Below are 23933 nucleotides of genomic sequence, written 5' to 3'. Positions count from 1 at the left end.
TGTTCATATTGTATTACGGCATTTTCATAATTTTCAAAAATTTTCACAATTAAGAATAAATTAATTATAATAATTTTATTAATGAGGAGATTTGGGAATTTGTGAAAATTTGTCGATGGACGGACTAGAGGAGCTCCAGTCACTCAGCGCCCTAGCCAAAGTCACTGAAATGCTCAAAAACTACCTCGAAATCGATCAACCAGTAATAACTACTAGTTATCCAAATTATTGTAAAATTCTCACTTTCTCTGTATATTTAGTAAATTATCTCAATTTCCTGGGAAATACTTTATTTACCTCTTTTTTTGGGTATATTTATTTTTTTGGATATATTTATTTTCTTGGATATGTTTATTTAGCTCCCCTTCGGGGGTATTCCTTAGTTATATACTCTTGAATATACCCTGTGTCAGTATGGTAAATAATATTGATCATAGGAGTTAGCGGAGTTTGTGATATATTTAGCGAAGAAGGCTAGGGATCTGGACGACTTTAATAAACTATTGGACGAGAATGAAGCTAACATGAGCTTCGATTTTGTCAACCAACTCTATCGCACCATCATCACACTCGATCCTCCAAAACGTATTTTCACACCTTTACTCAGTTATACAGTAAATACTATAGTAATTTTATAGTAAATACTATACTAAATTGTATGGTAAAATTGTATGGTAAAATTGTATGGTAAATTGTTTGGTAAATAGAATGGATTGATGTTGTAGATGTGGATGAATGGGATAAGATAATAAAGAGTAACAGTGACGAGAGTAATTTTCCGGCACTTTCACTCAAAAATGACCCAAACCGTAAGGAACTCACACTTCCTCCTCCAACTGTATCTTTTACCCCAGATATTACAGTATTTGCAACCTCTTGGTATTTATTTATTATTTACAATTATTTTTTCCCAAATGTGTTATTGAAGCAGCAGAAATGACTGGGTGAGAAAATTTATTTCTCCTAACCCGATCAACTTTTAACTTTATTTTTTTTAATCCCTAATTAATAAATATTTTTATATAAAATTGGATTATATAATTAATTTTAGGTTGAATTATCGGAATGGGCTAGAGAATTAATTAATAAAGAAAATCCAAACCCTAAACCCCAAAACCACAAACACACACAAAAACATTCACACTCTGATCAATACACACACACTGATAAATACACACATAAAGATAATTATAGGGATAAACACACACGCAATGATAAACATACACACGCTGATTATAGGGATAAACATAGGGATAAATATGATGAAAAGTATAAATCTGATGATCAGGAATATGAGAATGACATAATGAATAATAAGAGGCGATATATAAATGATATAGAAAGATGGGAGAACCAGCAGTTATTGAAGAGTGGAATATTAAGCAGTGAGGAAAAATCAAGGTTAAAGGCTGAGTTGGAGTTGGAAGAGGAACCGCAACCTGAAGTCACTATCAACTTAAATCCTCCCAATTTTCTCAAAGGACAAACCATAAGATCGGGTATCTCCGTTGCATGCAGGCAATTCCTGCCACAACCTCCATTAACATCTAGTTACACATCCCCATTATTTATCATTTTGCAACCTTTTTATATTTATTTTACTTTTTACAATTATTTTTTCCGAAATGTGTTATTGAAGCAGCAAAAATGACTGGGTGAGAAAATTTATTTCTCCTAACCCGATCAACTTTTAACTTTATTTTTTTTTATCCCTAATTAACAATTATTACATAAATTTGATAAATAATAATTCCATAGGGATAGTATTATCACCGATCAAACTAGTTGCTAAACCTGAGGGTTCTTTACAGAGAACCATCACCACTTCTCTACAAATACAAAATGAACTCAAATCCCTTAATCGCGATTCTACACATTCTACACACTCTACACACACTTCACACAGTCAACACAGTACACACACTATACACACTATACACACTGCAGCAACACACCGTATCGCAGGAGAACCTAGAACGAACCGGAGTATCCAGGAGGAAAGAAGAGGCTTACCAATATTTAAACTGAGGGATGAGATAATTAGGGAAATAATTGAGAACCAAATTCTCATTGTGATTGGTGAAACCGGTAGCGGTAAAACCACACAAATCCCACAATACCTCTACGAATCACACTTTCACCACTATCACACCTTTCTCACATTAATACACAATACCACAGATAATACCACAGATAATAGTGTAGATAATAGTACAGATAATACTGTAGATAGTGTAGAAGGTACTGTACAAACTGCTGCGGTAACTGCTGCTGATAGAGTAAATAAAGCAAATAGAATAAGTTGTATGATTGGAATAACGCAGCCTAGAAGAATTTCGTGTATAAACATAGCGAAGCGTGTGAGTGACGAGATTGGTTGTACGGTTGGCGATGAGGTGGGATATTGTATACGTTTTAGTGACGTCACTAGTGATAAAACTATTATCAAATACATGACCGATGGGATGTTATTAAGGGAAATTCTACATGATCCTCTTTTAACAAATTATACAACCATTATGGTGAGATTCCGTTACGGTGCTTACTACCCTCATACTAGTTATTTTTCCACAGAGTTATCCACCCAATGGGACTCTTTAGCCCCGAAGGGGCTTTATTTATTAACTCTATTTACCTTACCCCCATTATTTACTAATTTGCAACCTATTGGTATTTTATTTATTTTTTGCTATTGTTTTTTGGTAAATAAGTAGTTACTGCAGCAGAATTGGAGGAAAATTTCCTCGCCAATTCGTAACCCGATCAACTTTTGCACTTTATTTCCAAAATCACAAAATTAAATTATTATTTTAAAATTTGGGTAAAAAATTTCTTTAGTTGGATGAGGCGCATGAAAGAACCATCGCAACTGACGTTTTATTCTCACTTCTCAAGGTATCCCAAGTGATTATTTAGTTAATTATATAAACCAGACTGAAGGTGACTATATAGTGAATAACAGCTATATAGACAGGTACCAGTCTCACACTAACTCGTCACTCCTCTTACCTCTCTCAGACGCACATTCAATAATCATACTATTACACAATAATTATACTAATTATAACTATACTGTGTGATTAGGAGACGTGTATGAAGAGGAGTGATTTTAGATTAATAGTGACGTCGGCCACATTGGAGAGTGAGAAGTTTAGTAAATATTTTTTTAATTCGAAGATTTTTAAAATTCCCGGCCGTTCATTTCCCGTTGAAATTTTTCACTCAAAGGAACAAGAATTTGACTACCTCGAAACTTCTTTAATCACCGTTTTAAACATTCATCTCAATGAAAAACCCGGTGATATTCTACTCTTTCTTACTGGTCCGTTACGGAGCTTGTACTAACAGAGTTTAGTTATTCTTCACTTAGTTATTTATCTACGGAGTTAGCCACCCCGATGGGACTCTTTTTGTCCCAGGACTCCTACTAACTCAGTTACTTATTTACGTATCCCCACCAATTCCACAATTTGCGACCTTTTTGGTATTTATTTTACTATTTACAATTAAAATTTGATAAATATGTAGTTACTGCAGCAAGATTGATAGATATTTTCCTCTCTAGTCTATCAACCATTTACACTATTACTATATTTATGTATAGGAGAAGAGGATATAGAGACTGGTATAAAAATATTGGAGGAGAGGTTGAACAAGTTGAAGAGCATGAACATACCGAAGTTACTTTTATTTCCCGTGTATTCCGCATTACCTCAGGACCAACAACAACAAATATTCCAACCTGCACCCCCTGGAACCAGGAAATGCATTCTTGCCACCAATATCGCCGAAGCCTCAATTACTATTGATGGTATCCGTTACGGTGTCACTGCGGGGCACCTGATCCCTCCCATTAACCCAGTTATCTATTTACCTATCCCCATTATTTCTTATTTTGCAACCTATTGGTATTTATTTACAATTTACAATTGTTTTTTCCGAATTAAGTAGTTACAGCAGCAGAAATTGCTAGGTGAGAAAATTTATTTCTCGTAACCCGATCAACTTTTGTAATTATTTCCAAAATCCCATTTTTAACATAAATTATTGTTAATAGTATTAATTTATGTGTAGGAATATTATATGTGATTGATCCTGGACTTTGTAAAATCAAATCATATAATCCTAAAACTGGTAATTCACACCCTAATCACAAGATATTTATAGGAATGGAGAGTTTGATTGTGACGCCGATATCGCAAGCGAATGCTAAGCAGAGGGCTGGCAGGGCTGGTCGTACGGCGCCTGGAAAATGCTTCCGTCTGTATACTGAGAAAACTTTTCATGAGGAAATGCTACCCACACCAATTCCCGAAATCCAACGCGTTAATCTCACCAACGTCGTTATTATACTAAAGTCTATGGGAATCAATGATTTCATACATTTCGATTTCATGGATAAGTTCGTTACGGTGTCACTGCGGGGCACCTGCTACCTCCCCTGCCACTAGTTACTCATATCTCTACTAGTTATTTATTACTTATCCCCATTATTTACCAATTTGCAACCTTTTTGATATTTTATTTTTATTTTACAATTATTTTTTGGTAAATAAGTAGTTACTGCAGCAATGTGGAAATGATTTTCCTCACTCCTATTAACTCCAAACCTAAAATAATAATACTAATGTTATAGACCTTGTAATGAGATGTTAATTGATGCTTTGGATATATTATATCATTTGGGAGCACTGGACGACGAAGGCCTACTCACACACTTAGGCAGGAAAATGGCACAATTCCCCATCGATCCCACTCTCTCCAAAGTATTTTAACCAGTTACCTCAGTTATTCTCAACTATTAATAGTACATAGTGGCAGCAATTTACTTAGTTATTTTCCTCACTAACTACCAACATTACCGCAACATCACAGTAATATTGTAGATACTATTGTATTCGATAGAGATGGACTGTTATAATGAGATAATAACGATAATATCGATGTTGTCTGTGCAGAACATATTTTACCGTCCCAGTGATAAACGGGAAAAGGCTGACCAATCCCGGCGTAAATTCTTCCAACCTGAAGGAGACCATCTCACTTATCTCCACATTTATAACCAATGGTCACACAACCAATTCTCCAATTTCTACTGCTACAATAATTTCCTACAGGTATTCCGTTACGGGGCTTGTAGTAACAGAGTTTAGTTATTTTCCACAGAGTTAGCCACCCCAATGGCTCTCTCTTTTCCCTACGGGGTCCTACTAACTCAGTTACTTATTTACCTATCCCCATTATTTCAGAATTTGCAACCTTTTTGGTATTTTTTTTACTTTTTACAATTAAAATTTGGTAAATAAGTAGTTGAAGCAGCAATGTAGATAGAAAATTTCCTCACTACTCATACCAACTACTAACTACCCGTTTAAAAATTGTTATAAATTATGTGTAGTATAGAGCGTTGATAAAGGTACAAGATATAAAGAAGCAGTTGATATCGATAATGGACAAGTACAAGTTTATGCACCGGCGTGACAAACTTTCATTCGAAGGCTTGAGTAAAACTGAACGCATTCAAAAGTGCATTTGCAGCGGCTTCTTCCACCACTCCGCTAAACGCGACGAAGAGTCATACCGCACACTACTAGACGAACAAAAAGTCTACATACATCCCTCCTCATCACTCTTTCAAAGGTATCACCTACTTAACCCCATTATTTATCATTTTGCAACCTTTTTATATTTATTTTTATTTTACTAATTAAATTTGGTAAATAAGTGGTTGGAGCAGCAAAAGTGGTTAGGTGAGAAAATTTATTTTCGTAACCCGATCAATTTTGACATTTTATTTTTTTAACCCATTTTTTACAATTATTTTCCTCTAAAACTAACTTTATGGTAATAATGTGTAGAAATCCTGAGTATGTGTTATATCATGAGTTGATATTGACGAGTAAGGAGTACATGCGGGACTTAACGGTAATCAAATCCAAATGGCTACTCGAACTCGCACCAACCATGTTCATCTCAACCGGGAAATCAATCTCCAAACATTCCAGTAAACAAATTATTATTACCATTGACACTGTTGATAATGCTGCAGATGTGAAGATAAAGCCGTTGTATAATAGATTTGAGAAGGACCAAGACTCCTGGCGATTATCCAAACGCAAATTATAATTTCATACAATTAATCAAATTATTAAATAATTAATCAAATTATTAAATAATTGGTTAAATTATTAAAACATTAAATAAATTATTAAATTGGTTAAATTTGTGTAAAATCATTCTAGAAGTTCATCTTTGATTGATTCTGGGAGTGTCCCATTCACTGATATCGCATAACATCCAGGAATCAAATCACCTAACAAATATTCACAGTATACTATAGATAATTAGTGGATTAGCTAATTAGAGAAAATGGAGTGGTCGGGGAGACTGAATCCGCGTGACCAAGCACCGTAATGGATACTTAAATTATTATATCTTGCAGACCACGATTTTTGCGGGTCCATGATAGAAATGAAGCCGTTAAAGTTCGCACTGGTACAGTCGAGAGTACGCCTGTGATCACCGTCCATCTGCAAAAACGAACAATTGCCACAGCCATTCTCATAAAACTATATCACAATGTAAAGTATTTATATACTAAGGGAATTAGCATATAAACTATAGTACAGTAAATAGAGTATAGTATAGTATATAAAGTATAGTATAGTATATAAAGTATAGTATAGTAAATAAGAGTATAGTATAGTAAATAAGAGTATAGTATAGTAAATAAGAGTATAGTACAGTAAATAGTAAAGTATAGAAGGGATAACTGAGAGTTCCGGAGTAAGAATTGTGGGCGGTAGCAAGCACCGTAACGGATACCTGATCTTCTGACATGATTAATCTGCAAGAAATGCAAGCCCTGAGTTTAGGATTGGGCTTTTCACCCTCGGAATTACCACGTTTCCTAATCACGCCCCTGAAGTAATATTATATTAACAGTTGAATACTGTGGAATAAAGTCATATTTATTATTTTTGGCACGTTCGTCATCGAGCCCCTCCTCATCATCAAATATACTCACTACAAACAGATTTACACTGTTAGACTAGGTTAATATTGGAATCTGGGAAGATCTGAGGAATTACCTGGATTATTCATCTTTTGTCAAATTATTCAAAATCTCGAAATTTAGCCAATTTTCGTAAAATTTATTAAAATATTAAAATTGTTAAAATTTTCAATTTATTGACATTGTGGAAAAGTGGTGTTGGAAATAATAGATTTAATATTCTAAAATATTACAAATATTATAAAATATTTAATAGTGTAAAATATTTAATAGTATAATAGATTTAATATTGTAAAATATTTAATAGTATAATAGATTTGATAGTGTAAAATATTTAATAGTGTAATAATATTTAAGTGTAAAATAAATGAATTTGAGGTATGAAGGCTGTTGGCGGGGTAACGTTTAATTTTGATGAATCTGTTTTGGTTGAGGACCGGAAGCTTCAGATTCCACTCAACTTTTACAAAACCGGCCACAACTTTACCACACAGTTCAAACTTCAACTAATTCAGTCCCATACCACACGGAATATTACTATCAACACCGTTGAAACTGTTAATTTTAGTGATAAAACGGTTAATTTTAGTGATAAAACGGTTAATTTTAGTGACAAAAGTGTGACAGATGTTACGGGTGAGATTGTGAAAGATGTTACGGGGGAGAGTGTGAAAGATGTTACGGGGGAGAGTGTGAAATTTGGATATTTGGATAGTAAACAGTTGGAGGAATTAATAGACGAAAACTGTGTAGCCACGAGAAATGTGTACAATTCTGTGATCACTGAGACGATTAACGAGTTTCAACGGCTGGAATTACTTGAAAAACAGAAACTTGAACGGGAAAACTTTGAAAAAAAACGCATAGAACAGGAGAAATTAGAAAATCAACGCAAACAAATCCAAAACTCACACAATGAAAATTTAACTTTACACAATGAAAATTTAACTTTACAGGGTGAAAAATTAACTTTACAGGGTGAAAAATTAACTTTACAGGGTGAAAAATTAACTTTACAGGGTGAAAAATTAACTTTACAGGGTGAAAAATTAACTTTACAGGGTGAAAAATTAACTTTACAGGGTGAAAAATTAACTGTTGGCGCTAATAAATTTGATGACATTTCATGGGATTATGTGCCGAAGAATAGGACGATTTTATTTTTTGACGACTTGAGGGAAAAGTTTATCAAATTTGAGCGGATTTACTCTGAGGTAAGGTCAAATTCTGAGCTTAAACAGGTCAGAATTGACCTGAGTAAACGTGTTAAAATCTGCTTAAACAGCATTGCAAATACTCAAAAACAAGTTGATTTAACCTTTAAAACTTTATCCTCACTTTTGCAACAGTGTAACTCAGAGGATTTGAAAATTTTTACCCTCTTCAAAATCGTCGAGGGTGTTTTAAACTGCTGCGAACAGGGCCAAATTTACATTAATCCCAAGTCCGTATGGTCATTTTCACGCCTACTTGCCTCAATTGACAAGATCAACCCCGACTTCAACACCATTTTCATCACTCTCCTCACCTTGAAAACAAAGTTAATTATTCCCAAATTTTATCTCACCAGAAATGACACATTTAGTGAAGCTAATGTGGGCCAGAATATGACACCGGATAACACTGTGGAGCTGGGAAAGTTGTATGAATATCCCGTGGACGTGAATGAGGAGATCGTGTATAATAAAAGACTATCATCGTATTTGAGATTATATTTATCATATTTATGTATAAAGAACGATTTTACAACGATTTGGAGTTACTACGCCAACGTCGTAAACTCGAGCTGGAACACCATTTTCATACAATTCATCCCCTGCATCCTCATCACAATCTTAAATATTACTTCCTATTTCATGCATAACATTTATAAACTACAATTCAAAAAGGTAATTCACAGATTACTCATATTTACCCAGTTAATTACTTAGATATTTACCCAGTTAATTACTTAGATATTTACCTAGTAAATTACTTCTATGTATATGGTTTAGGTATTGGTGAATATAAATAAGTTACTGAATGAGAAATTAATGCGATGTAATAATACATCATCAGTTCAAATGTACATTGGACAATTACAACAGTTTTATCATGATTTTAAGTATCTCCTTTACGGTGCTTGCTTCCACCTAGATATCCCCCTGACTACTTAGTTCTTACTTATTTTGTCACCTGGAGACTGAATTTTCTAGTTATTTACCCCCTTCTGGACTTATTTACTACTTTACACTACTTAGATATTTAATTATTTAGGTAAATTGATGCCCGGATAATGCTCATGGGATACTTTATGTAATAACAATTTGTAGTAGTGGAGTCAAATTGACTGAGCCGGAAGGCTATAAAATGAAATATAAAGAAGAAGACTTAAGAAATGATATTTAATCTTTTCATCTATTTACTACACTAATACTATGATATACTAAGTGTTATAGTATCAGATCCATTTAGATCTGATAATTTTTATTAGATATTTTAATAATGAAAGATACAATTGAATGCACGTATAAAGATATTGATACAATTGAAATACCGTATAAAGATATGGACACAGTTTACCCTTATAAAGTTAATAGATTTGAAGTACCGTACAAAGATGATCTGGAGAATGATTTGAAGGAATTCTCAAAACTGGAGACAGAATTACGTAAAGTAGCAAATGACATGGCAAATAACACAAAAATCCTAGTAGAAGGGAAGATAAACGCGCAGAGACTTAGAATTAACATAGAGAATGGAAACTACAGCTACTACGAGGTACTAAAGACAAAATTAGGCCAACTTAGAGAAATGGAGGATTTAATTTACAAATACGAAAAACAGTTAATCAACTAAGGCCAAGATTCATTCAACTCATGAAAAAAATCGATGAAGTTGGAAAAAAGTCTGAAAAAATAATTAGAAAATGTTACACAAGCTAACAATTAAAACAATATCTACAACTTTAATGGGTGGATCTGGCCACTAATTTCCAATTTTTTACCCTTGTTATTCAAGTTAAGGTTTAGTTTGGCCTAATTTGGCCATAAATCTTTGATTTTAAGAGGTCTAGACCTGCTGAATGTCTTAGACACCTGAGGATCTAATAACCTGATTTAATCTCGTAATTTCCATCATTTATATTAATTATACAATGATGAACGAAGTAATTGAAGACATAAAAGATTTGAACGATGATTTCTGTGTGATATTATATGACTATGGGACGAGCCTGGTGGAATATTACCGCTGCTTGTTTCAGCTCTATTTTAATCTTATGAGTAATGAGATTAGTGCTTTGGAAACTAACTTTGACCTCTTTGATAAAATGACGTGGGTAAAACTTATGGGCGGTGACTCTGAAGGGGAATTTGATAAAAATCAAGGGTCGCTCAAGTCTCTATCTGATTTAAACGACAAATTGGGAGTAATCCAGGAATTGACCAGGAAAACCATTGTTTCAAATTATTCATATCTGGTTAAGTTTTATGAAACATGTTTCAGATACGTGGAGTTTCCAAATCCTCAGAATTCCCAGGAGGATCCAAATACAATTGAGGATAATGAAACAGAGTATAAAAAGAGTCAACTCTTCACTGTTTCTAAAGAGCTTAAGAAAACTATCATGAAAGTAGAGGAGCTTTGTTTACCAAAAGCTCCCAAAAGTTCCATGCAGTTTGACAAGATGAAATTTGATAATTTAAAGAATTTTAAGGAATTTGACAATGAAAATTATAACTGGAAAAGTGTACCCAGCAAAAGCCCACAAGCTGATAACATATAAAACACACAGAAGTTACTGGGCTTACTTTAGATATTTCTTTCTTAAAACGTTTCGTATTCTGAAGATTAAATAATTCAATGAATAAAGTGTATTGTAAAAATTATTAGATTTTTAGGTGAAATTTAAATTTAATATTTTACATGTGACTCATATTACAAATATTACAATGTCTAATGTACAGCTTATTTAAAAATTTATTTTACAGAGTTATTTTTACTCATTACATGACACACTGGCTGAATTGTATTTTCAGCAGTACACTGTGAATTAATTTTAAATTTTATGCAGAACCCTTAAAAACCGTTTGGGTTCTGGTTTAGTTAGGTGCTGGGACCTTAAATAGTTGAGTAATGAATTATATTTGAGTGTATGAGTGTAATTTTTAAACCAGAGGTACAATTAGAAATTTTATACAGTATGAGAGTTTGGATTAGGTTCAGGAGTATAATCACAAGTTTATTCTGAAGGAGTTACAGTGTCAGATTCAGTTTCAGGAGGTGTGTTTTGTCCTTTATAATTTAATTTTTTCCAATCATTACTACTATTCTGAACGTATAAATCGTTTGAGACAAGTCCGAATTGAAACATCTTGATGGAAGGGAACTCAGTGTCATCCATATGATTCCAAATATTATCATCTCCATACTTAATCTTCTTACAGTTAACACCATCCTCAAATTTGAATTCCACGATAGTCTTAACTAGGGTAACCGTGTAATGGGATGAAGTAATCTCAGTATCATTTTCACCAAAAAACTTAAGTTTCTTCAAATCAAATCTATCAGCAGTAATGTCTTCCCATGGTTGTTCAGCATTATTCTTGTGAAATAGCAAAATGTCACCACTTTGAAGGAGGATGACAAGGAATTTCTTCCTTTTAGTGGTAACAAAGGTTGCAAATACATCTCCAGATTCCCAGATAACACTGGATCCCTCGGTAACCTTACTGAATCCATAACCAGATTTTGGGACGTATGTTTTAAAATTGTCATTCCGGTAGTAGTTAAACTCGTTGGTGTTGTGTTTCTTCTCGATGTCAACGATCGCCAGAGTAGTGGAAGATTTTAGATCAGTGGGTTCAGAAGGGATTGTTATGACAGGAGCCTTAGTCTTAGCTTGTTTAGAAATAGCTTTGGATTCTGGATTAAAATTAGATTCAGTTGATACTGAGGATGATTTAGTGTGAGAACGTTTTGGACCTGAAGTGGATACTTTAGGCGTTGGACTATATACAGTTTGTGGTTGAGATTCAGGAGTCGTTACGGTAGTCTTGGGCGGAGTAACCACTATCTCAGCTACTGGAACAGTTTCACCCTCACTCTCACTATTACTCTCACTGTCACTATTAGTATCACTATCACTCTCAGTTTCACCACTAGAATCGGGATCAGGATCTGTAGGTTTGCGCTTAGCCTTAAAAACTGTTTCCTCGTCTGATAGATCTAAATAATTGAATGACACTTTGAATTTAGAATCAAAGAAAACAGATATATTATTATCATCAGTGTTGAATAATAATATCTTTGGGTTTCCTCTATAGGGATACTCGGTGGACTTGAAGACGTTATCCTTGTACCTAAGTTCGAGATATGGTTTAGTAACCGGATAAAAGAAGCCTGAAAGCCATTTTTTACTACTTAGCATGGATTTTTTAACATTTATGCGTTTGGCGCCTGAACCATCTCTGTTGTCAGAGGTTAATATACTGAGATCGGATAAGGATAATTTGGACCCAAATTTATAATTTGACTGTCTTCTAATCCAGCCAGGGACTTCATATTCAATTTTTTCTAATTTTTTTGAATCGCCGGATGCGGAAAATTCGGAATCAGAGAGCCTATAGGTGGTCGACTTATTTTCGAAATCAAACTCAAACGTTAAAGATTTTGAATCAAAGATAAATCTATTAGGATACTGACCAACGGATTTTGCATCGTGAACAGTGTGATCACAGTATTTAATCTCAACACACTTAACACCGTCACTAAACAGGTATAAAAAGATTCCTCCATGATCATAGACTTTGTACATACTAGTATCATTCTGAACAAGAGTAACTGAATCACCTGTTTTCTCAGTAAAAATGCTGATATTTTCTGGATACATAGAAGGATCTAGTTCAACTGAGGCACGATGTGAAAGTTCTTCTTTTAGCACCCAATCATTACCATCATAGATATATACAAAGTAATATGGATCAAAGTTTAAATATAAAAGTGAAGATTCTGCAGATGATTTAAAGTATAGAGATGTAGGAAATGGGCCGGATGTATATTCCCATACAACTTTACCATCAAATATCAGCTGAACACATCTATCACCTAAGAGATATAATAATGAATCAGGATTTGGATACTCAAGCACCTCAAACTCAAGGGGAACGGTCTTACCACTGTCAACGGGATCCGAGGCATAAAGTTTCAGTTTAGAATGGAATGCACTAGTTACCTGACCAGTCAGAAGAACTGGGGGTTTAACTTCCTCTTTCACCGGTTTAACAACTGGCTTAGGCCCAGTAGTAGTTACTTTATCGGATTCCGCTTTAGTTAGAACGGGTTCAACAACTGGTTTGGGTTCCAGTTTCTTAAGTTCTCCATTCCTGTTTTTGACAAAAAACTTATTTGACACGAGGCCTAGTGAAAATGACATTATGTCTTCGAACTTTTTATCATCCGTATGGCTCCAAACAACTTCTTCACCCATCTTGACCATCTCACATTTGACTCCCTCCTTGAACATATGACTGAATGAAAGATCGGAAAGGGTAATCTTATAATCCTTCGCCGTGATCTCTTTATCATTTTCACCGTAGAACTTCAACTTCTTAACGTCACATCTACTGCCAGTGATTTCACTCCACACTCCACCAGACGGTTTTTGAAACACCATGAACGTATCATTTTTGAGTAGTATGACCAAAAATCTATCATTATTACTGAAAAGTTTGGTTCTCACCATAGTACCAGACACACCCTCTGATTCCCAAACCACCGTGGGACCTTCAGACACTTTGTCAAACACACAGTCGTCCTTCCCGTTGAAAGTCTTAATATAATTAGCCTCAGAAAACTCAAACTGACTGGTACCAGTAGTGGTCTCAATATCGAGAACAATGGACTTGTCAACGGGCAAGGGTTTAGCTGGTTCAGGAGTGGTGGCAGTTGTAGCTGGAGCAGGTGTTGGAGGAGTTACCTTTGGTTGAGCAGAAGTTGTATCAGATGTAGTGGTTGGAGTTGGAGCTGTAGTATCAGTTGTAGCTGGAGTTGGCGTAATTGTTGGAGGACTTGTCTTTGGTTGAGTAACAGTTGTAGCAGCAGTTACCTCAACTGGTGTCGTTTTAGGTACACGAGGAATGATCGGTCCTTTGAAATTTAGATTGTTTTGTGATCTTTCATTATTGCAGACGAAGAATTTGTTTGAAACAAGACCTAGTTCAAAGTGCTTACATGCGTTATCTTTATATTTCCAAATCTCATCATCTCCGTACTTAATTTTCTTGCAGCTGTTTTGATCCTTGAATGTGACTCTGTATGTGAAGTCAAACACGGTAACTAAATAGTCAGACGTAGATAGTTCAGTGTCATTTTCACCATAGAATTTCAGTGCAGTAACATTGTGCCTCTGGCTAGTAATGTCAGTCCATGGCTGTTTCTTAGTCTTTTGAAATAGTACAAAATCATTGTTCTGGAGTAGGATAACAAAAAATTCATCCTTCTTCTTTCTAACTAATGTCCCAGGTATGCCATCTTTGCACTCCCAGATAACATTCTCTTTTTCGGTAACCTTAGTAAATGAATGCCCAGACTTAGGGGTGTATGTATGATAATTACTGTTCTTGGAGTACTCGAAGTCGGCTGTGGACTGAGTCTTTTCTATATCAAGGGTGGCAGGGTTAGTGGCAGGTTTTGGTTTAAGAACTGGTTCCGCTGTGGCAATGGGTGTAGTTTTGGCAGGTTCCGAAGCCTCTTTAGCTGGTTCCTCAGCCTCGGTTGGCTCAGGTTCCTTAGCTTCCACAGTAACTGGAGCTGAAACTTCCTTTGTAACTTCAGGCTCAATTACCTCCTCAGACTCATATTCTATCTTCTTAAGTTCACCAGAGTTATTCTTAACGAAGAATTTATTTGACACGAGTCCCAGTGAGAATGACTTGATAAACTCAAACTTCTTATCATCAGAGTGATTCCAGACGACATTATCATCATAATTGATCTTCCTACAGTTAACTCCTTCGTTGAATGCGTAATTAAACGATAAGTCTACAATACTAACTGTATAATGGGTTGACTTAAGGACAGCGTCACCTTCACCATAAAACCTCAATTTAGTCATATCATGCTTATCTTTGGTAATGTCGGTCCAGGTTTTGCCATGAGACTGATGGAATAGTTTAAATGAATTGTTAGTGAGGAGTATGGCTAAGTATTTTTCGTTTTCTTTAGGCCTGATCCTGGCAAACTTGGCATAAATGGTATCTTTCCACTCCCAAATGACAGCATTTTTCTCGGTCACTTTACTGAACACATGATCATCCTTAGGAGTGTATGTATGATAATTCTCATCCTTGGAGTAGTCAAATTCACTGGTGGACTGAGTGTTATCGATATTAAGAGTGATAAGGGTAGTGGGTGGAGCAGTTACGGGAGATGCCTTTGCCTCCGGTACTGGGGAAGTCTCAGGTTCAGAAGGTGTTGTCTCTGGAGGTGTAACTGGAGTTTTCTTGGCTTTCTCAGGCTGAGTTGTTACACGGGGTGGTTCTGGTTTAGTTTTAACGGGAGTTATCGTAGGTTGAGTTAAGACTCCTTTCTCGATATCTATTTCCTTTGTTTGATCATCGGTGTTAACAACATACAAATTATTTTCTACGAGATCAACATACACACCCTTCATATGACCAAATCCTTGATTGTCATCATAACTATAAACATACTTATCACCAAATTTAATTAGATGGAACTTTACTCTTTCTTTAGGTTTATATCCGAGTGATAGATGATATAAAGCTGCGGTATACAATCTAGGATTTAGTTCTTCATAAATGCATTTGGTTTCATTTTTATAGAACAATTTTATATTATTAAAAGACTTCTTACCAGCCGTATTATCTGCCAAAGGTTTATTCTTCCCGGAAGAATAGAAAAATTTGAATTTTTTGCTAACCAACAATAAGACCATATATTTTTCACCAGTTGAATTTTCCTTTAATCTAACCTTGATTGCATAATCACTTCCAGATGATTCCCATATAGTGTCTGAACCGAACGTTTTTGGAATCGTTACTTTGTTAAATCCGTGTCCATGAATTGCCGTGAAGGTTTTATAAATTCCATTGTCAGAACATTGGTACTTAGAAGAACTGCTCGTATCGTTTATATTCAGAGAAGTAAGATCGGCTTCTGGAATATCTGTCTCTGATTCATCTTCAATGACTGGGGTGGGTTCAGTGGTGCTATCTTTTTGTTCTTTGGAACCGCCCGTCGTTTGTTTAAGAGCTTGTAATATAGGATCTGAATCATCAATTTTGGAGTTTTTTACCTGCTGTATATCTAATTCCTTCTTTTCACCACTTGTGTTTTCAACAGATACCTTGTAATCAAGAAGATGAAAATAAACTGATTTTAATGTTCCAAAGTTAGAATCTACACCATGCCTCCAGATAGTCTTATTATCGTGGGTAATTCGGTGACACTCTATATTATCAAATGTGAATATGTACGACAAATTCAATAGAGATCTGGTGATTTCCTCTATTTTTAACTTTCGATATGTTTTATTATCTTCTTCTTTGGTGTAGAAAGCCAGTTTGAAGAATTCACCTCTAGATTTTGAAGTGATATCATTTAAATCTTCATTTTTATCCTCCTCATAAAGAAGGAAATTACCGGATGAAAGAAGTACTGCCAGACACCTTTTAGGTGTATACCTGAAACATATATGGGTAGCGTACTGGGTAAGGTTTGCTTGCCTCCAAATAGATCCATCAAATCCTGGATCATCATCATCCTCTCCTTTTTCGATAGTGTCGGAATCTATAATGTTAGAGATCCCCTTTTTTGGCTTTGCAGCATAGTTCTGATATTTAAAAGTTGGTGGTCTACGTTGTTGGTTTACATCATCTTTTTTCTTCCAGGCTTTTCTAGCATTTTCAATTTGTTTTTTTTCTTCTTCTTTAGGTTGTTCTTCAGTATCGAATTCTGTATAATCACAATCTTTTGTGGACTTAGGCTTAAGGATATCCAATTCAAACATATCAACCTTTTCTTCTTGAGTAGTTACGGCTCCAATAGTTTCAAAAGCGTTTTGAGGTTGCTCAGCGACCTCTTTCCAATAAGCATTTTGATTGGGTTTGTATAACATCTTTATGCCAGATCTAGTATCTAAAATCAATATTTGTTTTCCCTTGCCAAAATCTTCATATGAAATCTTATTTGCAAGTTCGAAATCTCCTTGTATTTGCCAAATAACGGTCCAGACAGCTTTGTCTTGACCAGTTGTCCTTATTACTCCACTAAAAAACCCAGCTTCCTTAGGGGTAAAGGTTCGTACATTACCAGTCTGTACCATATCATACATTTTGGTATTTTGCAGATCATTGAGGTCTAAGACTGCCGACTTTACTGCGGTCATTACTTTGGATTCTGGAAGTGCCTCTCCTTGTTTTAAGCTATGTACTTTTCCTTTCCACTTATCATCTTCAAATTCAAATACAATAAAACCATCTTCAAATGTAATAACAAATTTACCAGTATCAATTTTGTAGGCAATGTACAAAGGATATTTATCAGAATTACTCTCACGTTTCCACACAGTCTTGTCTTGATACTTAACTTCATGACATTTTACACCGTCGTTTAAGTCATATACATGTTCATCACGATCCTTGGTGATTTGATATTTGGATTTTCCTAGTTCTACCACTTTTTTAGATGAATTCATCGTGAATAACTTAAGTCCAGGAAGTTCATACTTCTCTAAAGATTCAGCTTCTGATGATTTAGGGCGCTGTGTAGTAGGTGTTGTCGGTGATTGAGGTTGTGTTCTAGGTTGTGATGTTGTAGGTGATTGAGGTTGTGTTCTAGGTCGTGCTGTAGTCTGCGATTGAGGTTGTGCTGTAGTTTGAGTAGCAGGTGTAGTAGCTGTTGTAGGTGTAATAGTTGCAGTAGTTGTTTGTTTAGCCTCAGGAGTGGTAGCTGGAGTCGGTTTAAAATCAATTTTCTTAATTTCATCAGACATGTTCTTGACATAGAAATTGTTTGAAGCAAGTCCGAGAAAAAACGTCTTTATCTGTTGAAACTTCGGATCGTCACCTGTTTTCCAGACAACATCATCTCCCAATTTTACAGCTGCACACTTAATTCCTTGATTGAGTGAATAGCAAAATGACAAGTCTACAATATTTATTTTATAGTTGGAAGAATTCAGCACACTATCGCCCTCACCTAGGAGTTTCAATTTGGTAACATCATACCTATCCTTGGTTATATCAGTCCACTTGCCCGATAAATGTTGGAACAGTTTGAATGTATTATTATCAAGTAAGATAACCAGTAATTTCTGTTCCTTAAACCTGACCAACGTACCACAAGCGTTATCTTGGGATTCCCAGATAAGACTGGTGCCCTGCATTACCTTACTGCATGAGTGGCCAGTCTTACGAGTGTAAGTATGATAATTTTCATCACTGGAGTAATCAAACTCATTACTGTTCTGTTTCTTATCGATGTCGACGATGACATTGGTGAGCCTGGTAGTCGGTCTGGTAGGAGTTGATTGAGTAGCAACGGGAGCTGGACTAGATTTAGTATCGGATGCATCGGTAACTTTAGCAACGGTATCAACAGTTTCATTCGGTTGAGCCGACTTTTTTAATTCCAATTTTTTGTATTGATCCTTATTACCCCTCACAAATGCTTTAATTGGAATCATGTATAAATACACTTCTTTTATGGGCGCAAAACCAGTATGATCGTTTGCGTTCCAAATAATTTGGTCGTCATATTTAATTTTACTACATTTAGAACCTTTATCAAAAGCACATGAATAGGTAAAACAATAAATACATAAAGAATATTTATCTTTGGCAATCTCTTCATCGTTATCTGTTAAGAATTTAAGGTTAAAGAGACAGTATCTATCTTCAGTTACATCTTTCCAGGAATTATCACTCGATTTCTGGAAAAGGTAAAGTGCACCATTATTATCAAGTACGGACAAAAAGTGTTCCTCAGGATTACTACTGACATCGTTCAAAGCTACTCTTAATGAATATACATTATCATCGGACTCCCAAATAACAGCACTACCATTGGTAACTTTAGTGATTACATGACCAGACTTAGGAGCGTATTTATGAATTTCATCATTTTTGGAGTACTCTAACTCATTGGTACTTGACTTCTTATCAATATCAACTGTGATCTTGGTAACCTGAGATTGATCCGATCGGGTACCAGTTGGAGTTGTTACAGAATTTATGGATGAACTCGATTGTGATTGTGATTGTGACTGAGACGGAGATTTAGGTGACTGATTTTGTTGATTTACACTGGAATTAGTCCTAGTTGAATTATTTGTGGATGTTCTCAATTGTGATTGTGTTGAACTAGAGGAAGTTTGATTTTGAGATCGAGGTGTGGAGGATTGACCTCCGCTAGGATTAGAAGGGGCAGGGGATTTATCACTACTTGACGAAGTTGGAAGAGATTCTAGAGCCTTCCACTGCTGGAGCAATATAATATAAATCAATAATTTTATGTTTATAATACATCTTTTCATTCATGTTACTAATGCAAGAAAATTCAATCTCCGGTCAAATAATGGTGGAATGGGGAAAGATTCAAATTGAAATATCTATCCAAATGAATAAATTCTTGACTAATTTAAAGATCTTAATCAGGCCCTACAGGCCAGGCTCATGCGGAAGTTATACAAACCGTCATATTCCAGATATCTCAACGTCATAGTCACACCTGTAGTAATTCATACGATTAGATATTTATGTGTATAATATTTAAAACCTAAAATATTTATATAAAATTACGAGAATCTAGAAGTATTTAAAGTATATTTAGAATGATTTTCTCAGACTTGAAACGTACCTTATTGTCCAATCATTTCGCCGGTCCATCAACTGCATTCATGAAGATTTATTAAAATAGTAAAACAATCTTCAGTTAAATTTACGTAAAATTAGTTGAAACAATCTTAGGATCTGTTTAAACTGATAAAACACAGTTATTAAAAGGAAATTACTTATTTTCACCCAGATACCACAATTAAATTTACTATTAACCAAAATCAAACGAATTTACCTTAATAAACAGTTACGAATGACTTTTATTTAGTCAAAAAATATGTTACATTACACTACATTCGGTATACTTGTCAATATTTTACTTATATTCACCAATCTTTCTAGTTTTCAAATTGCTCAAGCTCATTGGAAACAATGGAACTCATTGAGTCTTGTAAATATTTAGATTACAATTCTAAGTAATTCCGATGTTCATAGAGTGCCCTTGGAAGTGTCAATATTGGCCAAAATTCCAATTTCTTATATTTATTACTACTCTTAATGATCTGGAAATGGTTTAAATGAGACCAAGATAAACATCATGATCGATTCAAAGTTTGGATCATTGGCCCATTTCCAAATGTAATCATCCCCATACTTATCTCTGAAATGTTTCGACTTTCCAATTACTTGAAATTTGGGACCACTAATAAGGTTTGAGATCCCAGTTTACTGCTTCTCCAGTGGTATCATTTTATGCTACAGAAATTTCCACATCCACCACCAAATTTTCAGAATTTCCTTTTCCTCTTTAACGCTAATTAATACGAATAACTAAATTAGTTAACTATGTACTTTAGTGTATTAAATTACTTAAAGAGGTTAGTAAACTTGTACCAGTAATTGAATATCAAAGTGTACTGATGTGAGTTTTGTGAAAATTGTATTACCTCCTCGATCTTATCATCCAGAACATCTCCACTGTATGATAACAAAAACCGTTCCTCAACCATTAACACATGTGCTATGTCAATATTTGAAGCATACAACAAGTTTACTATTAACTTGTATTCTTTCCTCAATGCCTTGAATATTAGCTTAAACTTGTTCCTAAACTCTCTAGTCACAAATTCACACTGTTTGTCAGAGATATTCAAGTGATTTATCAAAAGTGTTAACAGTTTATTACGTCTGAACATGTAGTTACAGTCAACATTGACCAAATATCCTTCATCAGTAACTATTATATTCTCATAGTTGCGATCACCTATTTCAAACAAATAATTCATTATGCTCATTACTATAAAGCTATTTTCCAAACTTTTACTCAATTTTTCGTCTAACTTTAGGTTTGACACTGTGTAACCAGAATTTAAAAGCTGAATATAGCCCAAATTACTAAAAATAGCCGTTAAATTATATGTTACAATGTAGTTATTGTCTATTTTGTACTTTGCTAATATCAATTTCACCACTTTCAACAACTCCACATACAACTCATCCTTACTCACATCACTACACTTCAACATTACTCTTACCATTCTATCACCAGAGTCATCAGTGTCAACTGTGTCACCACTGTTAATTGTATCACCACTGTTAACTGTATTATTATTGTTAACTGTATTATTATTGTTAACTGTATTATTATTGTTAACTGTATTATTATTGTTAACTGTATTATTATTGTTAACTGTATTATTATTGTTGACGGTGTTGGAATAGAGGATGAGTGGATAGTTGGCGGATTTGTAAATGAAGGTGCGGGTTAGATCAATTGAGGTAATGAGTAAGTTAGTATCAGTGATTAGTGGAACAAACCTTTTAAAGTGCAGTTTATTATCTGATATTCTACAGTTGTCGTCGGACACTTTTGAGAGAAGTAGTTTAAGATAATAATTCCTGTAATCACACCTGCGTCTCGTGTCATTAATTGAATTGATAATGTTTGTAAACAACATCAGAAATTTATTATTCAGGTTTATCAGGGTGGAAACCTCGGGACAAAGTAAATTATTATACCTTATAAAGTAATCTTTATACTTTAAAACAGCCAAATTGGACGAGAGTGAGTAGTAAAATTTAACTGAAAGTTGTTTATTTCCATAAACTAATTTTACAATCTTATTAAACAGCAAATCGTCCATATCATACCTTAAATATAGTACAAACTGTCTGAAAAATATTTTTAACCTCTTGAATGTCAAATTCTTGACCAATATTTTGAGCAACAAAAATCTAATCTCATCATCCAGTCCAACAAAATCTGGTGACAAAAGTTCTAACAACACATTCAAACTAAGTTTTCCAGTAGATTTTGATGTTTCGGATTCATTTTCCAGTGACATTTCAGTTAAATATGACACTAATTTGTCATATTGATTTTTGTCACTATAATTGGTAAATCTCAGCATTAAGCATACGGAATTTCCACTTTTTATCAACTGATTATAATATTTGTATACCAACTCACTAATATCTTCATAGCTATAGTACTCGTTTAATATATTTATTTTTTCCGCTTTGTCCAATTCTGTATTACCAACCCTGTTACCACAGGTAACAGATAATAGTGATGAATTGTATAGTAACTGTAAGATTTTAAAATCTTTTGGAATTTTAATAAAAAACAAATTCTTTCTTTCCAATGATAATATTTCACTATGTCTGTACATTACTGAGGATCCCAGTGGACACAAACTCTTTCCAACATATTTGGGATTACTGGTACTAGGTGAGTGATTATTAGCATTAGGTGAGTGATTATTAGCATTAGGCGAGTGATTATTTGAGAGTAAAAGTTGGTGGTGTAGAACTTGCTGCTTATTGAATTTAACCAAGTGAAACTTGGGAATATACTTGAATCTAATCCTAAGTCTCTGATATAAAATATTTAAACTTTGCCTTCTAAAATTATGCACATTTACCACCACTGCAAATGTGACCAATGACACTAAAGAGGAGGAAACACAACTGGGAACACTGTTAATATAGTACAAAATTTGTAAATAGTTGAATATTCCTGATTTTCCAATATTGTCTAGCCTTTCCATATTCATTATTTCTCTTATACTATCACAAATATTATCCACATGGTTATGACATATTCTACCATCCGAACAACAGCAAACCTCTCTGTCCAATTCTTCATTAGAAGTGTCATAGTCTGAAGTCACTGGAGCGATTTTTAGCTGTAAATTTTCATCACTAGTGTTTTCAAGTTGTTTCTCACTAACGGCATGAGGGCAGGAGCTACTGTATTCACCAGTAGACAGTAATACCAAATCATTATAATTGTTAAACTTTATAATGTGATAATTATTGGAAATAAAGCAGTTGTCAACGTATAAATCAATAAAAAAGTACAAATTAATATTATTCTTGATACATTTTTTCAAATTCCTGACCTTGAAAATGAGGAAGGAATTAATGTTAATTACCAGGGGAAAAGCTAATTTTAGCCCGTTTCCAACACTTTTGAATCTTATTTTTTTCAACTTAATCACCTTAAAATATATTTTTTTCAACACCGTTAATTTACATTTATGCCTACAATTAAAGTTAAGGTTGGTGTTGACTCTCTTTTTGAGGTAAATATTCCTAAATTTACCCCTATCCAGCTCTATTGTTACAATATCACTAACCTTATATCCATTTTTATATATGCCGCATTTGAGAGTTATTTTACAAGTTTTCAAATTCGGCTCGGTCCCGGAAGGATGCCCTTTAAGTGATTTTGAAAGGAATATAACCGATCCCAAAGATATGCAAACTGTGTTATTTCCATTGTATCCAAAGTTTTTTGAGGGAAATATCCTCTTACTCTCGATTTCTTCACAACATTGTTCCAAATATCCCATTAACAAATTATTAACAAATTTTTACACATTGTCTCATTTTACAATATAATTTTTAATCAATTTAAACCTTACAACCGCGTTTATATTGGAAATATTTGAATATTTGGGGTGTTGAGGGTGAAAAAGGGAATTGCAAAAACTTGGTTTAATCTGTAGAATCTTGGAAATTAACTATCGTACTGAGTTTAAAATTTGTTTTTAATAAATTAAAACCACAAAATACTTTACACATTGAATAAATAAACTGTTTACTCGATCCATACTCAGCACACCACAACTAAA

General features: G+C 34.3%; 7 protein-coding genes across 7 annotated transcripts; 3 read left to right on the top strand and 4 right to left on the bottom strand.

Annotated features, from left to right (window-relative positions):
* Positions 1-115: 115 nt before the first annotated feature.
* Positions 116-6193, top strand: Dhx8 (Oligonucleotide/oligosaccharide-binding (OB)-fold family protein; the record flags this gene model as incomplete). Its single annotated transcript, XM_061305016.1, has 15 exons — positions 116-202; positions 438-585; positions 726-838; positions 1052-1499; positions 1759-2522; positions 2839-2904; positions 3100-3322; positions 3605-3811; positions 4075-4134; positions 4168-4402; positions 4637-4766; positions 4887-5117; positions 5399-5640; positions 5859-6004; positions 6050-6193. The coding sequence occupies 15 exons, from the start codon at positions 116-118 to the stop codon at positions 6124-6126; spliced, it is 3177 nt and encodes a 1058-aa protein (XP_061161591.1). The 3' UTR covers positions 6127-6193.
* A 40-nt stretch (positions 6194-6233) lies between these two features.
* spt4 (Transcription elongation factor SPT4 domain protein) lies at positions 6234-7104 on the bottom strand (the record flags this gene model as incomplete). The annotated part of the gene is made up of 5 exons (XM_760970.1): positions 6234-6313; positions 6422-6569; positions 6814-6922; positions 6954-7026; positions 7092-7104. 5 exons carry the CDS (start codon positions 7102-7104, stop codon positions 6234-6236), a joined length of 423 nt encoding a protein of 140 aa, XP_766063.1.
* A 291-nt stretch (positions 7105-7395) lies between these two features.
* On the top strand, positions 7396-9403 carry TpMuguga_01g00542 (GLE1-like family protein; the record flags this gene model as incomplete). The annotated part of the gene is made up of 3 exons (XM_760969.1): positions 7396-8904; positions 9010-9119; positions 9328-9403. 3 exons carry the CDS (start codon positions 7396-7398, stop codon positions 9401-9403), a joined length of 1695 nt encoding a protein of 564 aa, XP_766062.1.
* Positions 9404-10151: 748 nt separating this feature from the next.
* Positions 10152-10781, top strand: TpMuguga_01g00541 (uncharacterized protein; the record flags this gene model as incomplete). The annotated part of the gene is made up of 1 exon (XM_760968.1): positions 10152-10781. One exon carries the CDS (start codon positions 10152-10154, stop codon positions 10779-10781), a length of 630 nt encoding a protein of 209 aa, XP_766061.1.
* A 456-nt stretch (positions 10782-11237) lies between these two features.
* TpMuguga_01g00540 (uncharacterized protein) lies at positions 11238-12887 on the bottom strand (the record flags this gene model as incomplete). The annotated part of the gene is made up of 1 exon (XM_760967.1): positions 11238-12887. One exon carries the CDS (start codon positions 12885-12887, stop codon positions 11238-11240), a length of 1650 nt encoding a protein of 549 aa, XP_766060.1.
* A 130-nt stretch (positions 12888-13017) lies between these two features.
* On the bottom strand, positions 13018-19553 carry TpMuguga_01g00539 (uncharacterized protein; the record flags this gene model as incomplete). The annotated part of the gene is made up of 2 exons (XM_760966.1): positions 13018-13066; positions 13138-19553. 2 exons carry the CDS (start codon positions 19551-19553, stop codon positions 13018-13020), a joined length of 6465 nt encoding a protein of 2154 aa, XP_766059.1.
* Positions 19554-20660: 1107 nt separating this feature from the next.
* TpMuguga_01g00538 (uncharacterized protein) lies at positions 20661-23651 on the bottom strand (the record flags this gene model as incomplete). Its single annotated transcript, XM_760965.1, has 1 exon — positions 20661-23651. One exon carries the CDS (start codon positions 23649-23651, stop codon positions 20661-20663), a length of 2991 nt encoding a protein of 996 aa, XP_766058.1.
* Between the last annotated feature and the right edge of the window lie 282 nt (positions 23652-23933).

Source organism: Theileria parva, chromosome 1 (assembly GCF_000165365.1).
Source record: "Theileria parva strain Muguga chromosome 1, complete sequence, whole genome shotgun sequence".
Classification (NCBI taxonomy): domain Eukaryota; phylum Apicomplexa; class Aconoidasida; order Piroplasmida; family Theileriidae; genus Theileria; species Theileria parva.
Note: the sequence above shows the minus strand (reverse complement) of the source record. Positions and strands in the feature narration are given on the sequence as shown.